At 39.6% G+C, this 26,212-nt stretch overlaps 2 protein-coding genes across 2 annotated transcripts; both read left to right on the plus strand.

Annotated features, from left to right (window-relative positions):
• The first annotated feature begins 1,345 nt into the window (after window positions 1-1,345).
• LOC126624994 (metal tolerance protein 1-like) lies at window positions 1,346-4,155 on the plus strand. The gene is made up of 2 exons (XM_050294064.1): window positions 1,346-1,668; window positions 2,720-4,155. Exon 2 carries the CDS (start codon window positions 2,720-2,722, stop codon window positions 3,974-3,976), a length of 1,257 nt encoding a protein of 418 aa, XP_050150021.1. The 5' UTR covers window positions 1,346-1,668; the 3' UTR covers window positions 3,977-4,155.
• A 13,578-nt stretch (window positions 4,156-17,733) lies between these two features.
• On the plus strand, window positions 17,734-18,727 carry LOC126625558 (uncharacterized). Its single transcript, XM_050294619.1, has 4 exons — window positions 17,734-17,985; window positions 18,072-18,202; window positions 18,270-18,345; window positions 18,717-18,727. Exons 1-4 carry the CDS (start codon window positions 17,739-17,741, stop codon window positions 18,725-18,727), a joined length of 465 nt encoding a protein of 154 aa, XP_050150576.1. The 5' UTR covers window positions 17,734-17,738.
• The last annotated feature ends 7,485 nt before the right edge of the window (window positions 18,728-26,212 follow it).

A 26,212-nucleotide genomic window follows, 5' to 3' on the forward strand; every position in this document is an offset into this window, starting at 1 on the left:
TGACCCCAAACCTGAGAGGGTAAAATGTAATTTACCCTTGATAATTTAATAACTGATAAATCAATAATGTGAACTCAAAGTTAAGATGTTGAAGATGCTTTTGCATTTTTTTTTAGAATTTTCTGAAAGGAATTATTATTAGCACTCCAAAAGTCTCATTCGACGCTCCTCATAAGTGTACTTTTATTTCTAATTATAGAAAGATTGAAGTGTAAAATGAGATTTTTGGAGTGACAATAATAATTCCCTTTCTAAAAAGCCTATTTTTCATAACAAAGTCGCATAAGAAGGCGTTCTATCAAAACTAAGTTGTGCAACAAGGATGAAGAATTGATGAATTTATCAAATTTTTACTTAATATGACTACAGCGCAATGAAAATGTTGCTTATTTTTTACTGAAAGGTCACAAGTCCAAATCGTAGAAACAACATCTTTGCAAAACAAAAGTAAGCTGTATATGATAAACGTTCCCATTTTCCTTTTCACATAATTCAAATGGTTGTATTCCCACTGGTCCTGCAAAAAACGAAAATCGAACCGTCAATATTATTAGAAGATTCACAGAAAACCTCCACAATCATCTAGTCTGGGACCAAGGTACAATTATCTTCTCTCCTCTTCTATGTTTTGCGGGGGAGACGATGTTGGGTTTCATTCGATTGAATATATGCACAAAAAAAGATACCATACACACGCATGTATGTGTTTCAGAAATTAAGAGAGAAAAAAAAATGCCATTTTAGTTTGTATAAAACTTGTGATACGTTTACGTAAGGGTAATCAGAATAAAAATACGAAACTAAATTTCGATTGGAGTACTCCAGTGTTTACTAAATATTGGGAATTAAAAATTTTGTTCAATCAATAAAACACAAGTAAAAAATAATTAAATTTAAAGTTTTCTCATGAAATTAAAATAAAAGTTTTACCAAAAAAATGAATCAAAATAAAAGAATTAGCATATAAAATAGATTACTAGAATAGGAGCATTTTAGTAAACAAATTGATTCATTCCGATTGACATGAATTACTAAATAACTTTATATAGTTGAATATTGTTTCTAAAAATTTAAATAAACAGTTTTAACAAAAATCTGATTCCAATTCCTCTTTATATACGAATTAATAAATGAGCCAGATTCTTATTGTATTAGTATAAAACTAATCATTAAGGTGACAGCGACTATTAAAATGTTATTAGACCGTTGAAAGGACTAAAATACCGAGAAAACAAAATAATCCAAGGATTGGCGGCCCAAAAGCCGAAAGCCTTTTAAAAGCAAAATAATAAAATCAGTCCTTTATTGTCATTGATTGAGAAGCAAACAAGGAATGCAAATCATCACCAAAAAAGGACAGCCAATATTTACACAACCCTAGACTCTACACTCTAATTTCTACACCCATCTGAAACACGAAGTTGGGATTTTCAGCCCATTATCTTTGAATATATACGTATATACATATATACATATATATATATATACACACACACACACACGCACATTATATATAATATATCCATGAATATCAACTTCCAAGCCTCAATAATATTCTGAGAATCTGAGGACCCCCGCCGTTCTTTTGTAGGTCAAATTGTATAAAACCAAAGATCCGTCTCTATTATCTGCTTCTACTCCCCCTATTGAGCAGTACTGCATTCAGAGGTATCTCTCTCTATCTGGATTCATTATTTCATTGTTCAAGTTTCGATTTTTATGTGTTGAAATCCATAAATCCGATGTCTTTTCGATTACCCGGATCCTGAAATCGAGGGAGAGTTAGTGTTTTCAATGTTATCTCATTTGGGTTCTGTTGGATTGGATTGGATTACATGTTTTGGATTTTCCTCTGTTTTTTTCTGCACTTTTTAGGTGAAGTTGCTTGATGAGTCTCGTGATTTTTGTTGGTTGTGTTAATGCTCACGTTGCCCATGAATATAAAGTTTTCTTGCTTGCAAGTTGGGTTTTTGAAAGATCAGTTTCCATAATTTATATGATTTTTATGTTCTTTGATTAAGGTACGCATTCTCTGTTGATTGCTTTTATCTGCTTGCTTAAGATTGGTGTCCTTTGCTTTGCTTCTCACTGAAAGTTTAGGATTTTGTTCTAATTTTTTTTAGTTTAAGGACTTTGCTGACAGAGGATTGCTCAATCATACCCTCTCCTCTATATTGTTTCATGTTTACCTCATGATTTTTTTTTTCAGTTTAATCTTATGTATAATGTATCTGAATCGAATTTTCGTGTTGAGGCGGTAGCTGTACTGTGTTTTTCTTCAACTAAGTAGGTAGTGGTTATTGTATAAGCATTAATGTTGCAGTGATGTATATTGTTTATGCTTCCACGAATCATACCATATGTTTGTTGTCGAAAGGGTCACGGTGCTTGACGTACATGAAGGAGCACTGCCTAAAATGCTTCTACACAGAAAAATACCAAATACAGTTTTCAGTACTTTTCTCCCTTCAATTGTTTGTGGCTTGATTCTTGTTGCAAATTTTTCGTTGTAAACTCCTTGCACTTTTGGCGTATGGGCTAATTTTCGGATTTGAAGTGCAGTACATGTTGTCTTTCTCCCACTGTTATTGTTCTCAAGCCTTTTTTTTATTATTAATTAGCATGTGATTTGTATGGTTATATCTAACAAAGATTTACAGCATTTGCCTTATAAAATTGACTAAGGCCTCGTCTCTTTACATGTCTTGTTGCCTTTCAGATGGAAGCTCAAAATTCTGGGAATTCGCATATGATTGAAGTATGTGGTGATGTGCAAGATATGGATACGAGCTTGGGTGGGAGAAAAATTTGTGGAGATGGACCGTGCGGATTTTCAGATGCTAAAACCAGTTCCAAAGATGCACAGGAACGGTCAGCGTCCATGCGGAAGCTTTTGATAGCGGTTATCCTGTGTGTCATTTTCATGAGTGTGGAGGTTGTTGGGGGTATCAAAGCCAACAGTCTTGCAATTCTCACTGATGCGGCTCATTTATTGTCAGATGTTGCTGCATTTGCAATTTCTTTATTCTCACTTTGGGCATCAGGATGGGAGGCAACTCCTCGTCAGTCTTACGGTTTCTTCCGGATTGAAATACTTGGTGCTCTTGTTTCCATTCAGATGATTTGGCTGCTTGCTGGGATCCTTGTTTATGAAGCCATTGCAAGACTTATCCATGACACTGGTGAAGTTCAGGGCTTTCTCATGTTTGTTGTTTCTGCGTTTGGTTTAGTGGTGAATATCGCCATGGCACTCTTATTAGGTCATGATCATGGGCATGATCACGGACATGGCCATGGCCATGGTGGGCATGGTCATGGACATGGTGGGCATGGTCATGGACATGAGGATCATGATGAGACACATAACCATGGGATTACTGTGACCACACATCACTCTCATCATCATATTCATCATCCTGTGGTGCACTCGAATCATGATGACAAACACCATCATACCGAGGTAGTTAACATCTCAGAACCTCTGCTCAGTCATAGCTCTGAAGGTGAAAAGAAACAAGAAGGCAAAGGGAAGAAGCAACGAAACGTCAATCTGCAGGGGGCTTATCTTCATGTACTTGGCGATGCCATTCAGAGTATTGGAGTGATGATTGGTGGAGGGATTATCTGGTACAAGCCTGAGTGGAAGATTATTGATCTGATATGTACCCTTGTATTTTCAATAATCGTGCTGGCGACAACAATCCGGATGTTGAGGAACATTTTGGAGGTTTTGATGGAGAGTACTCCTAGAGAGATTGATGCCACAAAGATTGAGAAAGGTCTCTGCGAGATGGACGAGGTAATTGCCATTCACGAGCTGCACATATGGGCAATAACTGTTGGGAAGGTGTTAATGGCTTGTCATGTTATCGTTAAGTCAGATGCTAATGCTGATGTGGTGCTGGAAAAGGTTATAGACTACATCAAGAGAGAATATAATATCAGTCATGTAACGATTCAGATAGAGCGACAGTAATGCTGGAGAGAGACGATTTGTCTATGCCCAACCGTTATAATTAGGTCAGTTTGGTGTTTTTAAGACTTCAATTTTTTCCCCACGGTTGACATATCATAATCTGTTATCTCATTGGTTTGCTCTTAAGTTCCTTGTTTTTAAATCTACTTATCGCGTGAATGCATGAAAGTTTAGTATAATGTCTTTGAAACACAAAAGATTACAATAACGAAACATCTCCAACTGGAGACTACATATTCTTAAAAAGCGGAACAAGCAACTCGAATGTCTGAAAATCCTGCTTCTTTTCCCAAACTTTTGTAATTCTCTCACTGTTCTCCTTCCCCATCGCATTGGTATTCATTAGGTACACATCAAACTGAAACAAAATTCTAGCAATTCTTCAGTATCATCAAGCATCGATCGTCATTTGCATAAGTTGAAAGTTGTCGAAAGTGCAACTAGTCGAATGATATTGGGTTTTTGAACATGAAACTAAAATGTAGGGGGTAAGAGTAGTATAGAAAATTTTGACAAAAAGGATTACTCATCCAAAGTAGATGTTTGCTTTTGAACATGCTCTACAAATAAGGAGTTGAATAATTCTCAGAAACCTCACCTTCATGAAAATGGCATTGCCTTTCGGAATCCTCACAAATACATCTCCTGCAGTGTGCTCTATACCTGAAGCAAAACTCTTCCGTAAGTTAGCAAAGCAAAGCGAACTACGAAGAGCTACACGAGATTGTCCGATGCTAACCAAAAAATTTACCTCATACCGGACGGGAGGGAGATTTTTCGAGTGAGACTGAAAATCTTAGTTGGTGCCCTTGATGGCAGGGTGATTGGAGATTATCGTGTTAAGAATAGTACCATCACCACCACCCACATTTACAAACCCTTATAGATCTCCGGAATTTTCTTCATAAAAAAGGGGTTAAACTCTTTCATTGAGTCAAAACACTCCACCAAATCTTTCATCCCTCCCAATGTACGCCACCACATTCTTTCCATAGCCCTTGCTAAATGGGAGCCCTCCCAACAAAACTGCATCTTTCAAATGGTACCTGCAGAAATGGTGACATGAATATGACCACACTGATGATGCAAAGGAAAAGAACATGTTCAGCTCTTTACCTGCAAATCATAGTCTGATATGTATACCGAAGTAATTCGTTTAAAAACAAAAATGGAAAAAGTTTTGCACACGTGTCAGACCGCAATCCCGATTGTGGAGAGATAGAAGCTGAGAAGCTATTTGGGAAGGCGAAAGCAGGGCTCCGGGGCAATCTCTGTGTATAATGTCGAGCACACCAAACTCTATGGCTGGCTTTAAGCACCATGGACAATACTGATCTGCTTACCAATTGCATTGCATATTGGGAGTGAGCTTCCTCTTCTCCATTAATGGTGGAGATTTTCATCTGTTTTTTTCCTTCTTTTGGAGTTTCCATTTTTTGTTTGGAATGCTGGTTTATATTGCTGTGAAAAATTATATAAACGTGAGAGGTGAAAAGGGTTTTCAACTTCATCAGATTCTGATGTTCTTAGTTGCTAATTGAAGAAATTGTGACATGAGACTAATCTGTGTTACCTTCTGTCTTTGGGGGCTTGACTACACAATTTATTTATTTATTTCAATGTCAGTTTTCTTTTAGAAAACAAAGAAATGGCACGTATTTTCTTTTAATTAAAAGATCATAGATTAGTGATTTTTCTGAACATTTCGTAAGCGTGAGGTCTCAACTTCGACTTTTGTGAAAATTGAGTTTGATACTAAATTATTGTGGGTGACCATTGTGTTTCTACCTCAAGTATTATACTTGGCCCAAGCTCTAGGATTCTCAATCCCCCGTTCGCAGATGTTCTTATCTTATTTTCTTCTATTCCTTTAATGAGTTAAATAACTATTTATTGAGTTTGAACACTTGGATATTAACCAAAAACATAGCATGTGACAATTCGTGACTGAACGGAGTAAGGAGCTCTTCAAGTCATGGCCTTGAGCCATATTCTCAAATAAAACTAATAGTTGTAGGAAATTCGAATCGACATCAATAATACCAACATCATAGTCATATTTTATAGATTGTAATTTGAATTCACACACATATATATATACAGAGAGCTTAAGGGGAGGGATCCCCATTTTTTGAAAAAAATGGGGATTAGGTGTGGGGCCCACTTCACATCAAATTTCAACGATCTGAACCGTCTATTTTGTTAATCTCAATTCATAGATCATCCTTGCAAAAATTCAATTCAATTCGAAACCATTTGCCTATTTAATTATCAAGATCAAATTTCATTTTTTCTTATATAACAAAGTATTCGTTCATTTCCTTGAACCCAATTAGATGTCTTAAACATTTCCAATTTAGCTAATATTTTGCAAGGATGATCTATGAATCAAGATTAACAAAATAGACGGTTCGGATCGTTGAAATTCGATGTGAAGTGGGCCCCACACCTAATCCCCATTTTTTTCAAAAAATGGGGATCCCTCCTCTTAAGCTCTATGTGTATATATATATATATATATATATATATATATATATATATATATATATATATTAATAAACCTTTCTACCAATAAAAAAAAAAAAAATATATATATATATATATTAATAAACCTAAGAAAAATCAAGAGTTGAAATAATTTCAATATCTATTCCAGATAAATAGACCATTTTTTAAGGTAATTTTTGCACTTAATTAAAAAGGAAATTTTAACGAAAAACCTGCGGTACTATTTACTTTAACGAAAAACCACATTTTTACACTAAAAAGTCAAACCTAGTACTATTCACTTTACCCTTTATTTTGTCCTTATCGTTAAAACTCAAAGTTTTCAAGTTCTTTTTATTAGTTTTTCTTAAAAAAAAGACATAACATGTTCACGTGGGTTTGAACAAGTCTAAGCAACACTAAGTTGCAAGTCCTCTATTCCAGAATTTTTTGAAGTATTCGGCATATGTGAAGTTCCTAAACATGGCTGGATAGTCATGGTTGATGAGCTCCTTGGCAGGCCCAATCATTGCATCTAGTGTTGGACATTAGAAAGTTGGGATCGATATCCTCCCCAAATTACAATTTACCACAGCTCTATGCAGCACACTCTTGTACCCAAGGTCTTAAATGCCGATAATATCGGCGATATTTCGCCGATATTATCGGTTTTTCACGGTAACGATATTTTAATAGGTATCCAACGGGTTTTCGTCAAAATATCGCGATATTATCGATAATATCGCGATATTTTCGAAACTATCGCGATATTTTGGAACTGTGCTAATCGGAGAAGAACCGGAGAAGAATGCCGGAGCTTCTACAGCTCCGGCCGACTGTAAAAGAGCACCCTAGACTCCGATCTAGGTATCAAAATGAAATAGAAGACGAGATGAATGTTTTTATAAAGTTCGTTTGCCGTGAAACGGTCGGAGGTGTTTGGAAAGTTCGTTGACACCCACAGCCTTGCCGGAGATGGGTGTGCCTATTCCCGAGCTGATTTCGTCCCAAAAACCTTGCAAAAACACGATTTTGAACTTAAATTTCACATATAAGCTTCAATCTAGAACAGAAAGAGGCAAACCCGAAGCTTACCTAACCGGAGAAATTCAAGAACCTCGCCGGAGTTCCTGCGTTCTCCGAGTTGCAAAGATGAGAATGAGAGGGAGAAAGACAAGGTTGCTGATGATGATGGGTGTCTTCCTGAAGCAGGTGTGATGGTGTGCGTGTGTGTATGTGAGTCTCAGACCCTCGGTGCAGAGAGAAAGGAGATAGACGGCGCCGACGAGGGAGGAGCAGAAGGCGATGTGGGAGAAGGATCGAGAGACCTTGGGTCTCTGTGCATGTGTGTGGGAGATCTGTGTGTGTGTGTTGGAGAATGGAGAAGGGGGAGAAAGGAGATCAGAGAAAAAGAGAGAATAACCGAGAGAGAGAGACTGTGTGCGTGTGTTGTGTTGTGTTGTGTGCGTATGTTGTGTTGTGCGTGTGTGGTGGCGTGCCGGTGTGTGTGTGTGTGTGTCGGTGTGTGTGTGTGGTTGGGTCATCTGACTCACACTCACCTGACAACTTTTACAATCACAGACCATGGACAAAAATAATAGTGCTTTCATAATGAAACCATGTGCCACTGTGAGTCTGTGATATTCTTTCACATTCTCAGAGGTGGAGTATCAGAGTCATTCAGAGCATTTTCGTTTCTTCTTCTTCCCTTACCCCTTTCAAAGCCATTCCAGATTCATTCCAGAGCTTGAACACAAAAGTTCCATATTTAAAGTAAGTTTACAAACTTATATTTATATTATTGTAATTTATACAACAACAAAAAAATTTGTGTGGACTCATATGTTAATTTTTTTAAGTAATTAATACTTGCATGTTAATTTTTGTAAGTAATTAAGTAAAGTTAACAATTACATGTTAATTTTTTTAAGTAATTAAGTAATGTTGTATAATTATTCCCTAGGATAATTTTAATATGTTTAATGTTATTTATTATTTTATTAATATTAGGTTTGATTATCAAATTGGATTATTATTCATTAATATTAGGTTTTTTTTATTATCAAATTGGATTATTATTCATTAAATTGGATTATTCATTAAATTGGATTATTATTAAATTGGATTATTATCAAATTGGATTATTATTCATCACTATGTTTTATATTAGGATTATTTTTTTTATCAAATTGGATTATTATTCATTAATATTAGGTTTTATTATTCCATATTATTTTTATAATTACTTAAATTTTTACAATCATTTTCTTTACTTCGTATTTAATTCTTCTGTAGAATAACTTTATTATTTAGGTTCTCTTATATAACCGTCATCAACTCCGCCTATGTCTTACATGGCCGGTCCCAAGCTCGGATAAAGGAGGAGGGGGAGGGCGTCAGGTAGTCGACAGCCGGCACTCCATGATCACGTCGAATCCTTATGAAAATGAATCCAGAACAAAATAGCGCTAAAGCTAGGGCGTCACCCGTAAGTGGCGCGCTGTGCGGCCCGAGCACAGTGATAAGTGAGCAAGGGTCGCTGTATCTCCATCGGCACCCGGATGCAGTGTTAAATGAGCAAGGGGGCCATAGAAACTTCTTTTCGAACGACTCCACTCAAAGTTGTTTGGGAGCATATGCTCCTATCAACTTTACCCGGGACACACAAAAGAAGTACTTTGATCCTATTAGACGGGGGAGGGTGAAGAAGCTAGGACAGAAGGGTAGAGTTCAAGAGAGCAAAATGCGTTTAGGAACGTGGAATATAGGAACCTTAACGGGAAAATCTATGGAAGTAGTGGAAGTTATGGTGAGGAGAAGGATAAATATTATGTGCCTACAAGAAACTAAGTGGGTTGGTAGTAAGGCAAAGGATCTAGAAAACTCAGGGTTTAAACTTTGGTATTCGGGCACACATAGAACGAGAAACGGTGTTGGCATCATCGTGGACAAGACCTTGGTACAAGATGTTGTAGATGTCAAGAGGGTAGGAGATAGAATCATGGCAATCAAGATTGTAATAGGACAAGAACTTATCAATGTGATTAGTGCGTACGCACCTCAAGTAGGGTTGGATACGAGGTCGAAGGAGAAATTTTGGGAAGATCTTGGAGACTTGGTGCAAGGAATTGCTCAGACGGAGAAGTTATTTATAGGAGGAGATTTAAATGGACACGTGGGCAGGGAGACAGGCAACTATGGAGGTTTTCATGGTGGCCATGGTTTTGGGGAGAGAAACGAGGATGGGGAAGCTATCTTGGATTTTGCAATGGCATTTGATCTCTTCTTAGCCAACACCTTCTTTAAGAAGAGAGAAGAACATGTGATCACCTACAAGAGTGGATCGTCAAAAACACAAATAGATTTTCTTCTAATGAGGAAAGGGGATCGTATAACTTGTAAGGATTGCAAAGTTATACCAGGAGAGAGCGTGGCTAATCAACATCGCTTGTTGGTGATGGATGTACATATCAAAAGAGTGAGACAAAAGAACAAGACTTGGAAGTGCCCAAGGACTAAATGGTGGAATCTAAAAGAAGAAAAACAAGCCATTTTCAAAGAGAAAGTAATCACCCAGTGTGTATGGGATAGAGAGGGGGAAGCTAGCCAAATGTGGGATTCCATGGCTAGTTGTATCCGAAAAGTAGCAAAAGAGGTATTAGGAGAGTCCAAGGGCTTTGCCCCACACCAAAAGGAATCTTGGTGGTGGAATGAGGAGGTACAAACAAAGGTGAAGGCTAAGAAGGAATGTTGTAAAGCCTTATACAAGGATAGGACTGATGAAAATGGTGAAAGGTATAGAAAAGCGAAGCAAGAGGCGAAGAAAGCTGTGAGAGAAGCTAAGTTAGCGGCTTACGACGATATGTATAAACGACTAGATACCAAAGAAGGAGAGTTGGATATCTATAAACTAGCTAGAGCAAGGGAAAAGAAGACAAGGGACCTAAACCAAGTGAGGTGCATCAAGGATGAGGATGGAAAAGTTCTTGCTACAGAGAATGCGGTTAAAGACAGATGGAGAGGTTATTTTCATAATCTTTTCAATGAAGGACATGAAAGGAGTGCTTCTTTAGGGGAGTTGAGTAACTCAGAAGAGTGTAGAAACTACTCTTTTTATCGTCGAATCCGGAAGGAAGAAGTGGTTGTAGCTTTGAAGAAGATGAAGCAAAGAAAAGCAATAGGCCCAGACGAGATACCAATCGAAGTGTGGAAAGTTTTGGGAGAGACAGGTATAACATGGCTCACTGACCTTTTCAATAGGATTTTGAAAACGAAGAAGATGCCAAATGAGTGGCGAACAAGCACTTTAGTGCCTATCTACAAGAATAAGGGCGACGTACAAAATTGCATGAACTATAGGGGTATTAAGCTAATGAGTCATACAATGAAGCTTTGGGAGAGAGTCATTGAGCATAGATTGAGGCAAGAGACACGGGTTTCGGACAACCAATTCGGGTTCATGCCAGGGCGCTCAACCATGGAGGCAATCTATCTCTTACGAAGATTGATGGAAAGATATAGAGATGGGAAAAAGGATTTACACATGGTCTTTATAGATTTGGAGAAAGCGTACGATAGGGTCCCAAGAGACATTCTTTGGAGGATTTTAGAGAAGAAAGGAGTACGAGTAGCATATATCCAAGCTATAAAGGATATGTATGAAGGAGCAAAGACTGCCGTAAGAACTCATGAAGGACAAACTGAAAGCTTTCCCATAACTGTAGGATTACATCAAGGCTCATCCTTAAGTCCTTACCTTTTTGCGTTGGTAATGGATGAGTTAACAGGACATATTCAAGATGATATTCCTTGGTGTATGCTTTTCGCAGACGATATAGTGTTGATAGATGAAACTCAGGAAGGGGTAAATGCAAAGCTTAACCTTTGGAAAGAAGTGTTGGAATCTAAAGGTCTTCGCCTAAGCCGATCAAAGACAGAATATATGGAGTGCAAGTTCAGTGCAAATGGAGGCCAAAACGAGTTAGGGGTGAGGATCGGTGATCAAGAAATACCAAAGAGCGATCGTTTTCGTTACCTAGGATCTATCTTGCAAAAGAACGGAGAATTAGATGGAGATCTCAACCATAGAATACAAGCTGGATGGATGAAGTGGAAGAGTGCATCCGGCGTGTTGTGTGACCGCCGTATGCCACTGAAGCTCAAGGGAAAATTTTATAGGACGGCAATAAGGCCGGCGATGCTGTATGGCACAGAATGTTGGGCGGTGAAGCATCAACACGTACACAAAATGGGTGTAGCGGAGATGAGGATGCTTCGTTGGATGTGTGGGCACACGAGAAAGGATAAGATTAGGAATGAGGATATCCGGGGTAAAGTAGGAGTAGCCGAAATTGAAGGAAAGATGAGAGAAAATCGGTTACGGTGGTTTGGACATGTGCAAAGAAGGCCTACTGACGCTCCGATTAGAAGATGCGACTATGGGACAGAGGTTCAGGGCCGAAGGGGTAGAGGAAGACCTAAGAAAACTTTGGAAGAGACTCTAAGAAAAGACTTAGAGTACTTGGATCTAACGAAGGACATGACACAGGACCGAGCACAATGGCGTTCTAAGATTCATGTAGCCGATCCCACTCAGTGACTTGGATTTTCCAAGTCTCCAACCGAGAAGTTTTCCTCACTCAGGAAATTAAGGGAACACTACCTCAACCTACATGCTCCACTCACAAAGCTCCAACAAAAGAAAATTCAAAGAACTTAGAGAAGAAGGCTTTGGTGTATTTAACACAATACGTTGAAATGAAGGAAAGCTTATTTATTGATATCCCCGATAAGCTACAAATATGTACATATACATGAGTCAAAATAAACAAACAAGAGAGAGCCTTCACAAAGGTTGCTTAGGAGAAGTCGCAGCAGTCGATAGAGCCCCAGAAAGAGAAGGCACCGGAGGGGGATCATTCGGAGCCTCAGTACTGGACAGAACCCTAGAAGGAGGAGGCATCAGAGGTTGATCATTTGGAGCTTCATTACGCGGTACAGCCCCAGAAGACGAAGGCAATAAATGCCTTTGGAACAAACCCACAAATCTCTGATGATCAAGTAAAACCTGACCATCAGATTCCTTCATCTGGTCCAGCTTCCTCTTCATGTTTGTAGCATAGTCATGTGCGAGACGGTGCAACTGTTTATTCTCATGCTTGAGCCCTCTAATCTCCTGTTTGAGACTCATCACTTCAACCGCCAATGATTCAACTTGGCGGGTTCGAGCAAATAGGCGTTGGGCCATATTAGACACAGAACCTGCACACTGAACACTGAGAGCCAGAGAATCCTTAACAGCTAACTCATCAGATCGTTTGGAAAGTAGTCTGTTATCTTTGGGAGTGAGAAGGTTCCTGGCCACCACCGCAGCGGTCATATCATTCTTCATAACGGAATCCCCAACGGTAAGATGACCAGTAGGGGAGACGAAGGATGGGCGCCATATGTTGTCTGGAGAAGGCGGGGCTGCCTCTTCAACAAGGTTCAAGTCAAAACGACGGTCGGAGGGGCCAGACATTTTCAAAGGTGTTGAAGAGAGAAGAGGTCGAACAAATCAAGATCTTAGAAGTGTAAGAATGAAGCTTCTACTGGTGGAGATTCAAGTGTGCTTTGGAACTTAATGCCAGCCCTATAAAAATCTGCACTCGACGGAGCTTCAGAAATCGAAGAGGCGCCTGCTCAGAAATCGAAGAGGCGTTTGCTTTCTCAAAAGCTGGGCTGCTCAGAGACCACGAGGGTCGATCTCAGAAATCGAAGAGGCGTCTGCTTTCTCAAAAGTTGGGCTGCTCAAAGACCACGAAGGCCGATCTCAGAAATCGAAGAGGCGCTTGCTTTCTCAAAAGTTGGGCTGCTCAGAGACCACGAGGGCCGATCTCAGAAATCGAAGAGGCACCTACTTTTCCAGCCTTGGCAGCACCTGTCACACGCACACTCAGCTTTGCGGAAATTATGGGCATTCTGTCGAAGACTTCTGGTGAAGTAGAAAGCACATGAGTCTTACTGTTCAATCACCCACTTCCCACACGCAATAGTAGCTCATGTGTATCACATATAACTTTGCCAAAGTTCTCTGCCAAAGTTGAGCACGTGAAGCTTGCAGCTTCCACTACATCGCTCTGACCAAGACGGGTAAAAGAATAGCAAAGAAACAGCACTAACAAAGTTTAGACACATAAATTTTGAAGGTCTAGCTACCCCATATTATTACCCACAAGGGTAAAGGAACAGTATCACTGCTGGATAATTGGAAAGTCCCTGTGTGTCAACCTCTGTGCTTCGTGGCAAGGTAGACTAGCAAACATGCCCAACCTTTACTCACATTCGAGAAAACACTCCCAACAAGATTGCTTGCTCCAAAATCGAAGAGGCACCGTCCTCCGAATCTCGAGAGCCAGACTCCCAACATGACTACTTTCTCAAAAATCGAAGAGAGGGTAAAGGAACAGTACCATTGCTGGATAATTGGAAAGTCCCTGTGTGTCAACCTCTGTGCTTCGTGGCAAGGTAGACTAGCAAACATGCCCAACCTTTACTCACATTCGAGAAAACACTCCCAACAAGATTGCTTGCTCCAAAATCGAAGAGGCACCGCCCCCCGAATCTCGAGAGCCAGACTCCCAACATGATTACCTTCTCAAAAATCGAAGAGACACCGCTCTCCGAATCTCGAGAGCCAGACCCCCAGCAGGATTGCTTTCTCAAAAATCGAAGAGACATCGTTCTCCGAATCTCGAGAGCCAGATCCCTGATAGGATTGCTTGTTCGAAAACCGAAGAGGCAACACTTTCCCAACTACAAGAGCCGGATCTCCTTGGATAAAGCTGTCTGTAATCTTCACACGCAACATCAGCTTTCCACATACCACAGACCACTTTTTCAAAGTGCTCTGACAGGGTAAAGGAATAGCATTACTACTTGTTGTTAAGGAGACTCCTATATATGTCAACCTCCATCCCCAACGGACAGACAGACCTGCAAAAATGCTCAACCCTTCCTCATATATGAGAGGGCACTCTCAACGAAGCCTTTCGAAATATTCAGCTTTCTTTCCCCCTGATAATACCTCTGCAAACAAGTTATACTAGAGCAAGAATATCTCATATCATCAGGGTTAAAAGCAAGAGTATCCCATATCATGCTTTTTCCCTGTCTTTTCCTTTGGCCTTGTTCTTACCTGCAAGACAAGGAGAAAGAGAGCAATCAGTCAGCACTTGGAATCAAGCTTCCAGCCAGGAACTGACTGCCTGGAACTTACTTACCTGGCATTGCTCTCGAGTACTCATCTTCAACATCTTATGCTTCCAGGGAAGATACCGCATCTGCCTGAGGAACAGATAGGGCAAGTGAGAAGGATACAAGGAAGCATGTGGAGACAAGCGTAACAGCACACGTGCCGATACATCCATTACTCTGTCAAAGCAAAAGTATCCCATATCAGTAGGGTCGAACGTACTCTAGATTTGATGGACTTGTTTTGACCCTCAAATTCTTCAGTCGGCCTTATACTCTGGAGGAAACCAGAAAACCCTCCAGCTCAGTTCAAGAATAAGCCTGTGGAAAGTTACTTCTTCAAAAGCAAAAGTATCCCATATCATCTCTTCTCATTTTTCTTCTCTTTATCCTTCATGCTGCCTGCAAGATAGGGAGAATGTGAACAATCAGCCGGAGCTCTGATTGCTTACCTTGTCTGTCACCTTTTTCAGCAAATCCCCTAGCTCGGCAACTTGAGGGACTCCTACTACATGGTTTGTATCGCGCTTGACCAAGCCTGAAACTACAAGTAAGCTTCAAGTGAAATTGATACATTACCTTGTGCATCTCCACCAGTTACAGATACCACCCCTGGATGGAGGAAGAGTACTTCCAGAGAAGATGCCACATCTACCTGTGAGACAGATAAGGCAAGTCAAGACGATACCACATTCCGATACTTAGAAGTTTCGTGATTACGAGATCATTCTCCCACAATATTTCCTAATGTCATTTGTACTAAATCATTCACCTGTACTCACTAAAGGAAAGCTTGAACCTATGTACTTGTGTAAACCCTTCACAATTAATGAGAACTCCTCTATTCCGTGGACGTAGCCAATCTGGGTGAACCACGTACATCTTGTGTTTGCTTTCCTATCTATATCCATTTATATACTTATCCACACTAATGATCGGAGCAATCTAGCGAAGATCACAAAAAGCGACCGTTTTCGCTACCTAGGATATATCGTGCAAGAGAACGGAGAATTAGAGAGATCTCAACCATAGAATAGAAGTTGGATAGATGAAGTGTAAGAGTGCATCCGGCGGGTTGTGTAACCGTCGTAGGCCACTGAAGCTCAAGGGAAAATTTTATAGGACGGCAATAAGGCCAGCGATGTTGTATGGCACAGAATGTTGGGCGGTGAAGCATCAACACGTACACAAAATGGGTGTGGCGGAGACGAGGATGCTTCGTGGGATGTGTGGGCACACAAGAAATGATAAGATTGGAAATGAGGATATTCGAGGTAAAGTAGGAGTGGCCGAAATTGAAGGACAGATGAGAGAAAATCGGTTCCGGTGATTTGGACATGTGCAAAGAAGGCCTACTGACGCTCCGGTTCGAAGATGTGACTACGGGACAGAGGTTCAGGGCCAAAGGGGTAGAGGAAGACCTAGGAAAACTTTGGAAGAGACTCTAAGAAAAGACTTAGAGTACTTGGTTCTAACGGAGGACATGACACAAAACCGAGCGCAATGGCGTTCTAGGATTCATATAGCCGACCCCACTTAGTGGGAAAAGGCTTTGTTGTTGTTGTTGTTGTTGTTATATAACCGTCATCAATACTATATTTTTTGGCCAAAAAATAATTGTCTAATTTTCATGAAAAATAAATATAGGTACGTTTAAGATGTCCAGTGGAGTTACTAAACGTGATCCAGCTTGGGAACATGGAGACCCAATAGACGGAAACAAACATGGCACAATTTGCAAATATTGTGGTCGGGTAATGAAGAGTGGTGGAGTGACATGACTTAAGTACCATCTTAGTGGATTAGATCCAGCAAAAAATGTCCAACAATGCGATACTGTCCCCCCATAAGTGAAGGCATTCATCAGCACATTATTAAAAAATAAAAAACAGCAGAAGGAAAAGATAACACATGGAATGGAAAATATTCGAGCTGGGCTACGAGGAGAAGTCTATAGCCAAGCGGTTGACAGTGATGATGATGACGATGAGGACGAATGCGATGATGACATGGGACCTGAAGAACGACGCAGTTTGAAACAAGCATTACGTGCCTCCAAACAGTCAGCATGGGAAAGAGAACACCTTCATAAAATTCCTAATAGAGCACAAGGTTCCGGGACAAGTGGTGGTGCACAAATGAGACGGGGAGGCAGTCTTAGAGAATCACAACCAACACCACCAACAGCCCCAAGTTTATATAAGTCATCCAAAGCACGTCAAAAGAGTATTTGGAGTTATTTCACTGGAGGTAATGTGAAGGAGGGAATGGGGCGTCTAATTAGCAAGTTCTTTATCTATGAAAATGTCCCTGCTGAGAAAGCATCATCACATCATTTCAAAAATATGGTAGTGGGATGTTAACAGGCCGGTGTTAGAGTACAACCTCCCACTCCCTATGAGATAAGAAACAAATATTTGGATATGGAGTATAAAGACATTGGCAAGTATGTTAACAAGTTGAGGTCAAAGTGGGAAACTAATGGTTACACAACATGTGTGACGGATGGACTGGCCCGACCAGATTGTCTATCATAAACTTCATGGTATACTCCAAGGGAAAGACAATTTTTTTGAAGTCTGTTGATGCTTCAGACCATATAAAGAACTACAAGTATATTTACAAATTATTGAGGGATGTAATCATGGAGGTGGGAGAGCATAATGTTGTCCAAGTCGTGACCAACAACGGTTCTGCATTTGTCAAAGCTGGAAAAAAGTTAATGAAGCATCATAATGTGTTTTGGACATCATGTGCAGCACATTGTATTGATCTCATGTTTGAGGCAATGGGGAAGATAGAGAATGTTGCTACTGTGGTAAAAAGAGCTAAAACGATCACAAATTATATTTACAATCACGGTTGGTTGTTTGCAAAGATGCGTGAATTTTGCAAATGAGACATTATTCGTCCAGCTGCCACTCGATTCGCCACCAACTATATTGCATTAGACAGCCTACTTAAAAAGAAAGCAGGGTTGAAGCAACTATTCATAAGTGACGATTGGGCCAACCACAATTTGAGCCGCTCATATGCAGGTCGTATGGTGGAAAGTATAGTGCTTGATCATGCTTTTTGGACACAATCAGAACATGTGTGCCAAGTGTTTGAACCTCTTTACAAAGTTTTACGGATCGTTGACACAGAAGTGTATCCTACTATGAGGGCAATATATGAGTTGATGCGTGTAGTGAAAGATGAATTGGAAAGAAAACATGGTGCAAGGTGGGTCATAAAGATAATTGAAGACCGATGGTATAAAACATTATACCACGATTTGCATGCAGCAGGTATAAATTATGTCATAATTTTCAATTCATTTCTTTAGTTGCATAAGTATTATTTCTCTTATTAGAGTATGTGTTTCTTTGAACAGCATATTATTTGAATCCTCGATACCAATACAGACCCGGTGTTGGAGATGATGGTACCCTTATACATGCTGTACATAATGTATACTCTAAATTAGACCCTGCATCACTAGCAGTTGGCCAATTTGGAAATGAGGTACACAATTACTTAAATTATAATAATTACTTTGTTGGATTAAACTAATACGATTTATTGAATTCAGCTAACATGGTTTAAAGATGCAAGAAGAACTTTCGGAGAACCAATATCAGTTGTTGCTCAAACAAAAATGTCTCCTAGTGAGTGTAAACATATTTCACGATAAGTTTATAATAGAATTTGTTGGAGTTATTAGGCTTATCAACATTGTTTTTCATTGTAGCTGAATGGTGGATCATGTATAGGACCGATGCACCAACTGTGAGAAAGTTAGCAATCAAAGTATTATCACAAACAGCTTCCTCATCTGCTTGTGAAAGAAATTGGAGCATATTTGCATTCATACACACAAAGCAAAGAAATAGGTTGGCTCATAGTCGGTTGGAAAAATTAGTTTATTGCTACTACAACATGAAGCTTCAAATTCAAGATAAGGAAGCAGAAATATATCATGTCGACTGTGGTGACCCACTAGATGTGTTTGATATTGTTGCTGAAAATGATGATACAGAGGGTAACTAACTTTATCAATAGATTAGACCTCTTCATTTAGATGATGATGAAGGCAACCTAGCTCTTAGAGTTGCTGAAGAAGCACGTAATGAAGGGATAAATGTAGAAAGAGTATTAGCGGAGGAGGTGGGATCTAGCAGCGCTGACTCTTTGGAAGAACTTTTGCACCCAAGACCAAGAAACACTGGAATTCCACCTTCTTCCAATCCTACACAACCACAACATCGTGCTGATACTAATGATAACTCTAGCACAAGATCAGGATGAGACTCACCTACCACCGGAGGTGGGAATGATGAAGGATATAGTGGAGCTGGAGGTAGTGGTGGTGGATATGGAAACTATGTTGGACCACCTCCCGGATTTATGAGCCCCTTCACTGGTGAGGCAAACTTCATGCATGCAACACAGGATGAGGACCATGGCAGTAGGTAGGCAGGACCAGGAATTGGTGCCATAGGGAAGGACTATACTCGTAGAGAAAGAGACAAGGGGATTTTGTCAAGTCAAGAAGATGACTCGTTATCTATAACTTCGGACTCTGTTGGAGTGGGAAGTAGTAACTATGGTTATACTCATAACCAATCATTTCCCTACCCTTCATATCCCATTCCTGTTGGGATGGAATCGAGCGACTCATGGAAACAATCCGAGACTCAATCTTCAAATGATTTTGCTTATGGACAAGGTCAACCAATCTCTGATCCATATGGGTGGCATGTTAACAATTACATGCAAAACTATTTTGGGGATTTATCATTTGATAACTACTATTCACAATACACTCACTCTACACATAGAGATGATGAAGATAGTGAAAAATTTGAACCTCATAGGAACTCTATGTGGTACTAAGTCACTCATGTATCTTATCATGCAATGTATAAAGTGTAAAATATTGTACTAATTCATTATATATAAATGATTATGGTGTGTTTAAACTTCTTTCATTAATTACTACATATTTTCTACACTCACAATGTTTGCCAGCTCGCTATATAATCAACTTGATAATGTTAAATCCATCATGCAATGCATTTCCTTCCAATTTTTTATGATAAACTAATAGATAATTGACTAAATAAACATCCTGCAAAGTTTCAATAAAAATTTCCAAGTTTTTCTTACAATTTCCGTGGTTTCCATATTATTTTTATCGATATCGATATTATCCTGATATTTCCATTGATATTTCCGTGTTTTCAGACTACCGATATTTCCGATATCTTCGATATTTAATACCTTGCTTGTACCTACTGTTGCTAATTACCTAATACCAAATAAAATGGTAAACAAAAGTAAAATTCTATTGATGCACAAAATCAATGAAGACTTTGGTACAACAAAAAATATTAAGTTGTGACCTTCGCTAGATTGCTCCGGTCACTAGTGTGGATAAGTATGTAAATGGATAGAGACAGTGAAGCAAACACAAGATGTACGTGGTTCACCCAGATTGGCTACGTTCACGGAGTAGAGGAGTTCTCATTAATTGTAAAGGGTTTACACAAGTACATAGGTTCAAGCTCTTCTTTTGTGAGTACTAGTGAATGATTTAGTACAAATGATATTAGGAAATATTGTGGGAGAATGATCTCCTTTTATAAAAGAGAGTTTCTAGCTTTGTTCTTACATTGACACGTGTCTTGTTGTGATTGGCTTCTGATGTTGACACGTGTCGCGCTATGATTAGCTTCTGATGTCGACACGTGTCGTGTTGTGATTGGCCTCCTGGTTGGAGGGAAACTCTTCTGGGTCCTTGACGGTATAACGTTGACCGGTGCTAGGTAGTTTTGGGATTGGTCAAGTATGGTACAAACAGTGCTTCCCTAAGTTCCCGAGTAAGGGAAGCTCCTCAGTTAGGGACTTGCAAGATCCAAGCCGCTGAGTAATCACGAAACTTCTAAGTACCAAAGTGTGGTATCGTCTTCACTTACCTTATCTGTCTCATAGGTAGATGTGGCATCTTCTCTGGAAGTACTCTTCCTCCATCCAATGGTGGTATCTTTAACCGGTGGAGATGCACAAGGTAATGTATCAATTTCACTTGAAGGTTACTTGTAGTTTCAAGCTTGGTCAAGCGCGATACAAACCATGTAGTAGGAGTCCCCTAAGTCGCCGAGCTAGAAGATCTGCCGAAAGAGGTGACATACAAGGTAAGCAATCAGAGCTCCAAGCAATCAGTCCCAGATCAGAAGTTTGATTTCAAGTTCCGGCTGATTGTTCTCATTCTTCCTATCTTGCAGGCAGCATCAAGGATAAAGAGAAGAAAAAGGAGAAGAGATGATATAAGATACTTTTGCTTTTGAAGAAGTAACTTTCCATAGGTTTATTCTTGAACTGGGCTGAAGGGTTTTCTAGTTTCCTCTAGAGTATAAGGCCAACTCAAGAATTTGAGGGTCAAAACAAGTACATTAAATCAAGAGTTCGTTCGACCTTGATGATATGAGATACTTTTGCTGTTGACAAAGTAGTGGATATGGTATGACGAGGCTTTGCTCTTTGGCAACGTTGCTAGCGAAAGGTTGTTGAAGTTTCTTGAGCTCTTCGGATAGGGCAGCGTTACCGAGCTTGTATTTGACTTAGACTCCTCCGTCTAGATTATGCGGTTCTGCAGGGAGGGCGTCATGCTATAATGATCTGTTCTAGCTCATCGTTGAACCTTCTGCTTCAATCTTTTGCATCACAGAAGTGGTGCGCAACCTTTGCATTTGAATGGTCATTCAGAGCACTACTTCTCAGCGACTCATCCATGCTTGGCAGCTTTAGTGTAAAGAGACAATATCGTATCAACTGTTCTGAAGTATTTACCGAAAGGATTCGTGACCTTGACAACAGTTGAGGATGAGTACTCGAGAGCAATGCTAAGTGAGTAACCAGGCAAAGGTTCCGGCAATCAGTTCCAGATTGGAAGTTTGATTTCAGGTTCCGAATGATTGCTTTCTTTCTCCTTGTTATGTAGGTAAGAGCAAGGGCAAAGGAAAAGAAAGGAAAAAAACATGATATGGGATACTCCTACTTTTAACCCTGATGATATGAGATACTCTTGCTCTGGTTGCAGATGTATTATCGGGGGAAACGAAGTTGAGTATTTCGAAAGGCTTCGTTGGGAGTGCCCTCTCAGATATGAGAAATGGTTGAGCATTTTTGAAGGTCTGCCTGTCCGTGGAGGGTGGAGGTAGACATATATAGGAGTTTCCCCAACATGTAGTAATGTTATTCCTTTACTCTTATTGGTCATAGCAATGTAGTGGGAGCTGCAAGCTTCACGTGGTTTAACTTTGTATGTGAAGATTGCAGACAAATTTTATCTGAGGAAATCTGGCTCTCAAAGTTCTGAGAGTGGTGCCTCTTCGGTTTTTAAACAAGCAATCCTATTAGGGATATAGCTCTCGAGATTCGGAGAGTAATACCTCTATGATTTTTGAACAAGCAATCCTACTGGGGATATGGCTTTTGAGATTTAGAGGCGGCGCCTTTTCGATTTTTGAGAAAGTGATCCTGGTAAGAGTCTGGCTCTTGAGATTCGGATAACGGTGTCTCTTCAATTTTTGAGAAAGTAATCTTAGTGGGAGTCTGTCTCTCGAGATTCGGGGAGCGGTGCCTCTTTGATTTTTTAGAAAGTAATCAAGTTGGGAGTGTTTTCTCGATGTGAGTAAAGGTTGGACATTTTTGCCAGTCTGCTTTGCCACGGAGCACGGAGGTTGACACACATAGGGACTTTCCAGTTATCAAGCAGTGGTGCTGTTCCTTTACCCTTGTAGGTAATGGTAGAGTAGCTGGACCTTCAAATTTTATGTATCTAAAGTTTGTCAGAGATGTTTGGCAAAGTTATCTATGGTACCCGATGAGCTGATGTTGCGTGTGGAGATTGTCGACATATTTTACTCAGGAAAATTCGTTTCTCAAAATCCGGAGAGTGGTGCCTCTTCGATTTTTGAACAACGACCCTGTTACCCTTTCTTTTATAGGGGCACCAATTGTGTGCAAGAAGTACGTTCAGAAAGGTATTACTTGTAGGAATTTTCCCCTTATTTTCGTACTTCAGAGATTTATTGGACCTTATTTCTCCTTCATCATTTCTGACAATGTCTGGCCCATTCGACCGTCGTTTTAACGTGAACTTTGGTGAAGAGGCAGCCATGCCTCCTTAAAACAACATATGGCGCCCATCCTTCTTATTGCCTATTAGTTTTCTTACCGTTGGGGACTCTGTGATGAAGAATGATATGACCGCTGCGGTGGTGGCCAGGAACATTCTCACTTCTAAAGATAACAGACTACTTTCTAAACAGTCTGATGAGTTGGCTGTTAAGGATTCTCTGGCTCTCAGTGTTCAGTGTGCAGGTTCTGTGTCTAATATGGCCCAACGCCTATTTGCTCGAACCTGCCAAGTTGAATCATTGGCGGTTGAAGTGATAAGTCTCAAACAGGAGATTAGAGGGCTCAAGCATGAGAATAAACAGTTGCACAGGCTTCACATGACTATGTTACAAACATGAAGAAGAAGCTTGACTAGATGCAGGAATCTGATGATCAGATTTTACTTGATCATCAAAGGTTTGTGGGTTTGTTCCAAAGGCATTTATTGCCTTCGTCTTCTGGGGCTGTATCGCGTAATGAAGCTCCAAATGATCAACCTCTGATACCTCCTCCTTCTAGGGTTCTGTCCAGTATTAAGGCTTCGAATGATCACCCTCCGGTGCCTTCTCTTTTTGGGGCTCTGCCGACTACTAAGACTTCTCATGAGTAACCTTTGTGAAGGCTCCATCTTGTTTGTTTATTTTGACTCATGTATATGTACATATTTGTAACTTATCGAAGATATCAATAAATAAGCTTTGCTTCATTTCAACGTATTGTGTTAAATACACCAAAGCCTTCTTCACTAAGTTCTTTGAATTTTTTCTTTTGTTGAAGCTTGTATGTTGAAGCTTTGTGAGTGAAGCATGTATGTTGAGGTAGTGCTCCCTTAATTTCCCGAGTGAGGAAAACTTCTCGGTTGGAGACTTGAAAAATCCAAGTTAGTGACTAGTCGTGAGTCTTCCGAGTATTAAGGTGCAGTAGCATATTGTAGGAGTCCCCGAAGTCTCCGGTCGAGAGAGTTGACAAAGGTGGTATTTCCTTTCTAAGTGGTAGCCCAAAACTCATCCTTTATATATATTTGTTATGAAAGTTGTTAGGCCCAAAGAAGATGAGGCATAGGCAATTTTTTTTTTCGATTTTTTTTTTAATTTTTGAATTTTCGAATTTTTGAATTTCCGAAAAAAAAAAAAAATATATATATATATATATATATATTTAAGCTTTGTAGGTGAAACTTTGGTGTTGAAGCTTTGTATGTGAAGCTTTGAGCTTAAAGCTTTGTTGGGTGCCATGAATTGATTTTGCTTCACACTATCTTGATCAAGAGAGTGTGAAGCTTTTGTAGGTGAAGCTTTTGTGTTGAAGCTTTGTAGGTGAAGCTTTTGGAGGTGAAGCTTTTGTGGGTGAAGCTTTTGTAGGTGAAGCTTTTGTGGGTGAAGCTTTTGTGGATGAAACTTTTGTGTTGAAGCTTTGTAGGTGAAGCTTTTGGAGGTGAAGCTTTTGTGGGTGAAGCTTTTGTAGGTGAAGCTTTTGTGGGTGAAGATTTTGTGGATGAAGCTTTTGTAGGTGAAGCTTTGGAGTTGAAACTTTGTAGGTGAAGCTTTGGAGTTGAAGCTTTTGTAGGTGAAGCTTTGGAGTTGAAGCTTTTGTTGGATACCATGAATTGATTTTGCTTCACACTATCTTGATCAAGATAGTGTGAAGCTTTTAAGAATTTATAGTTGCCCTCCATTTGTTGAAGCTTTTGCTTTTGTGGTGAAGCTTTGTAGGTGAAGCTTTGTTGGGTATCATGAATTGATTTTGCTTTACACTATTTTGATCAAGATAGTGTGAAGCTTTGTTGAATTTTTCTTTTTTTTCTTTTTTTGGAAAATTAGAAATTTGTTGAATTTCCCAATTTCGCTTTTTTTTTTTGGAAACTAGAAATTTGAAAATGTGGGAGAGACAACATATACAAATTTTGCTTCTACACTGTTGAGTAAGAGATTGTGATGCAAGCCACATCTTGTGGTAGTCGAAGGTTTGGATGAACCAATAAATTGAATTTGCTTCGAACAGTCTTGATCAAGAGTGTGGGAAGCTTTCTATGAGTTGTAGTTGCCCTTAATTGATGAAGCTTTTGTTGACACCATAAATTGGTTTTGCTTCACACTGTTTTGATCAAGAGTGTGTGAAGCTTTTGAGAATTGTGGTTGAACTCCTTTGATGAAACTCTTGTTGGCACCATAAATTGGTTTTGCTTCACACTGTCTTGATCAAGAATGTATGAAGCTTTTGAGAATTGTGGTTGTCCTCCATTGATGAAGCTCATGTTGGCACCATAAATTGGTTTTCCTTCACACTGTCTTGATCAAGAGTATGTGAAGCTTTTAAGAATTGTGGTTGCCTTCCATTGATGAAGCTTTTGTTGGCACCATAAATTAGTTTTGCTTTACACTGTCTTGATCAAGAGTGTGTGAAGCTTTTGACGAGTTGTAGTGTTTGCATTGTTACAGAGGAGAAATGTCTGAAGCAGATGCAAGACGGCTGAATAGCTTGATCTTTGTATGCCATGCACTGAAGTTGTTGTTGGCTTGCAATAAGACTTTGTTGGTGACTATAACTCTTGTTGGGCATAAGTGCTCCCCTGTTGAGTTGTCAAGCTTGAGCGTTTTTTATTATTTGTGAATGCTAAGAGTTCACATATACAAGTTGTACCACTCGTCTTCTGGTAGGTGGAATGAATGGTGAGTTGCTTTCATCACTTGATTGGTGGTACAAAAGTGAGTTCCTTCATCATCTTTCATCACATTTCATCACCTGGTTGGTGGCACGAAGATGAGTTCCTTCTTCACCTGGTTGGTGGCATGAATAGCAAGTTGCCAAATGATATTAGAGTATGGGTTGTACATTTCATCACCTGGTTGGTGGCATGAAGGAGAGTATGGGTTGTACATTTCATCACCTGGTTGATGGCATGAGTGGCAAGTTGCCAAATGATATTAGAGTACGAGTTGTACATTTCATCACCTGGTTTGTGGCATGAAGAAGAGTACGGGTTGTACATTTCATCACCTGGTTGGTGAGAATAAGGGCAAGGAGTCGAGGCATATTGTAACAAGTGTCGAATGACACAAAGTATGTTGAACCCTTTCGAAGCACGGTTGACTTATGTATGAATGTGTTGGAATGTATGATTGAACAAATATACTGTGAAGCTGTTCGTTTATTTGTATAGTCTTAGTGACATATACTTAGACTTTGTTTTATGTTGAAAACATTCATGTTGAAGCTTTGAACCCGAGTGTTTCATTGCTAGGAATGTAAGAGGATTAGGACCGAGTTGTCTAAATCACCTCTTTATTGAATTCATGCCATGGATGGGTATCAGGTGTGCTATGCTGGGGTAAATGGTCACGCATGTGTAAT

The sequence above is a fragment of the Malus sylvestris genome, chromosome 6 (genome assembly GCF_916048215.2).
Source record: "Malus sylvestris chromosome 6, drMalSylv7.2, whole genome shotgun sequence".
Classification (NCBI taxonomy): Eukaryota; Viridiplantae; Streptophyta; class Magnoliopsida; order Rosales; family Rosaceae; genus Malus; species Malus sylvestris.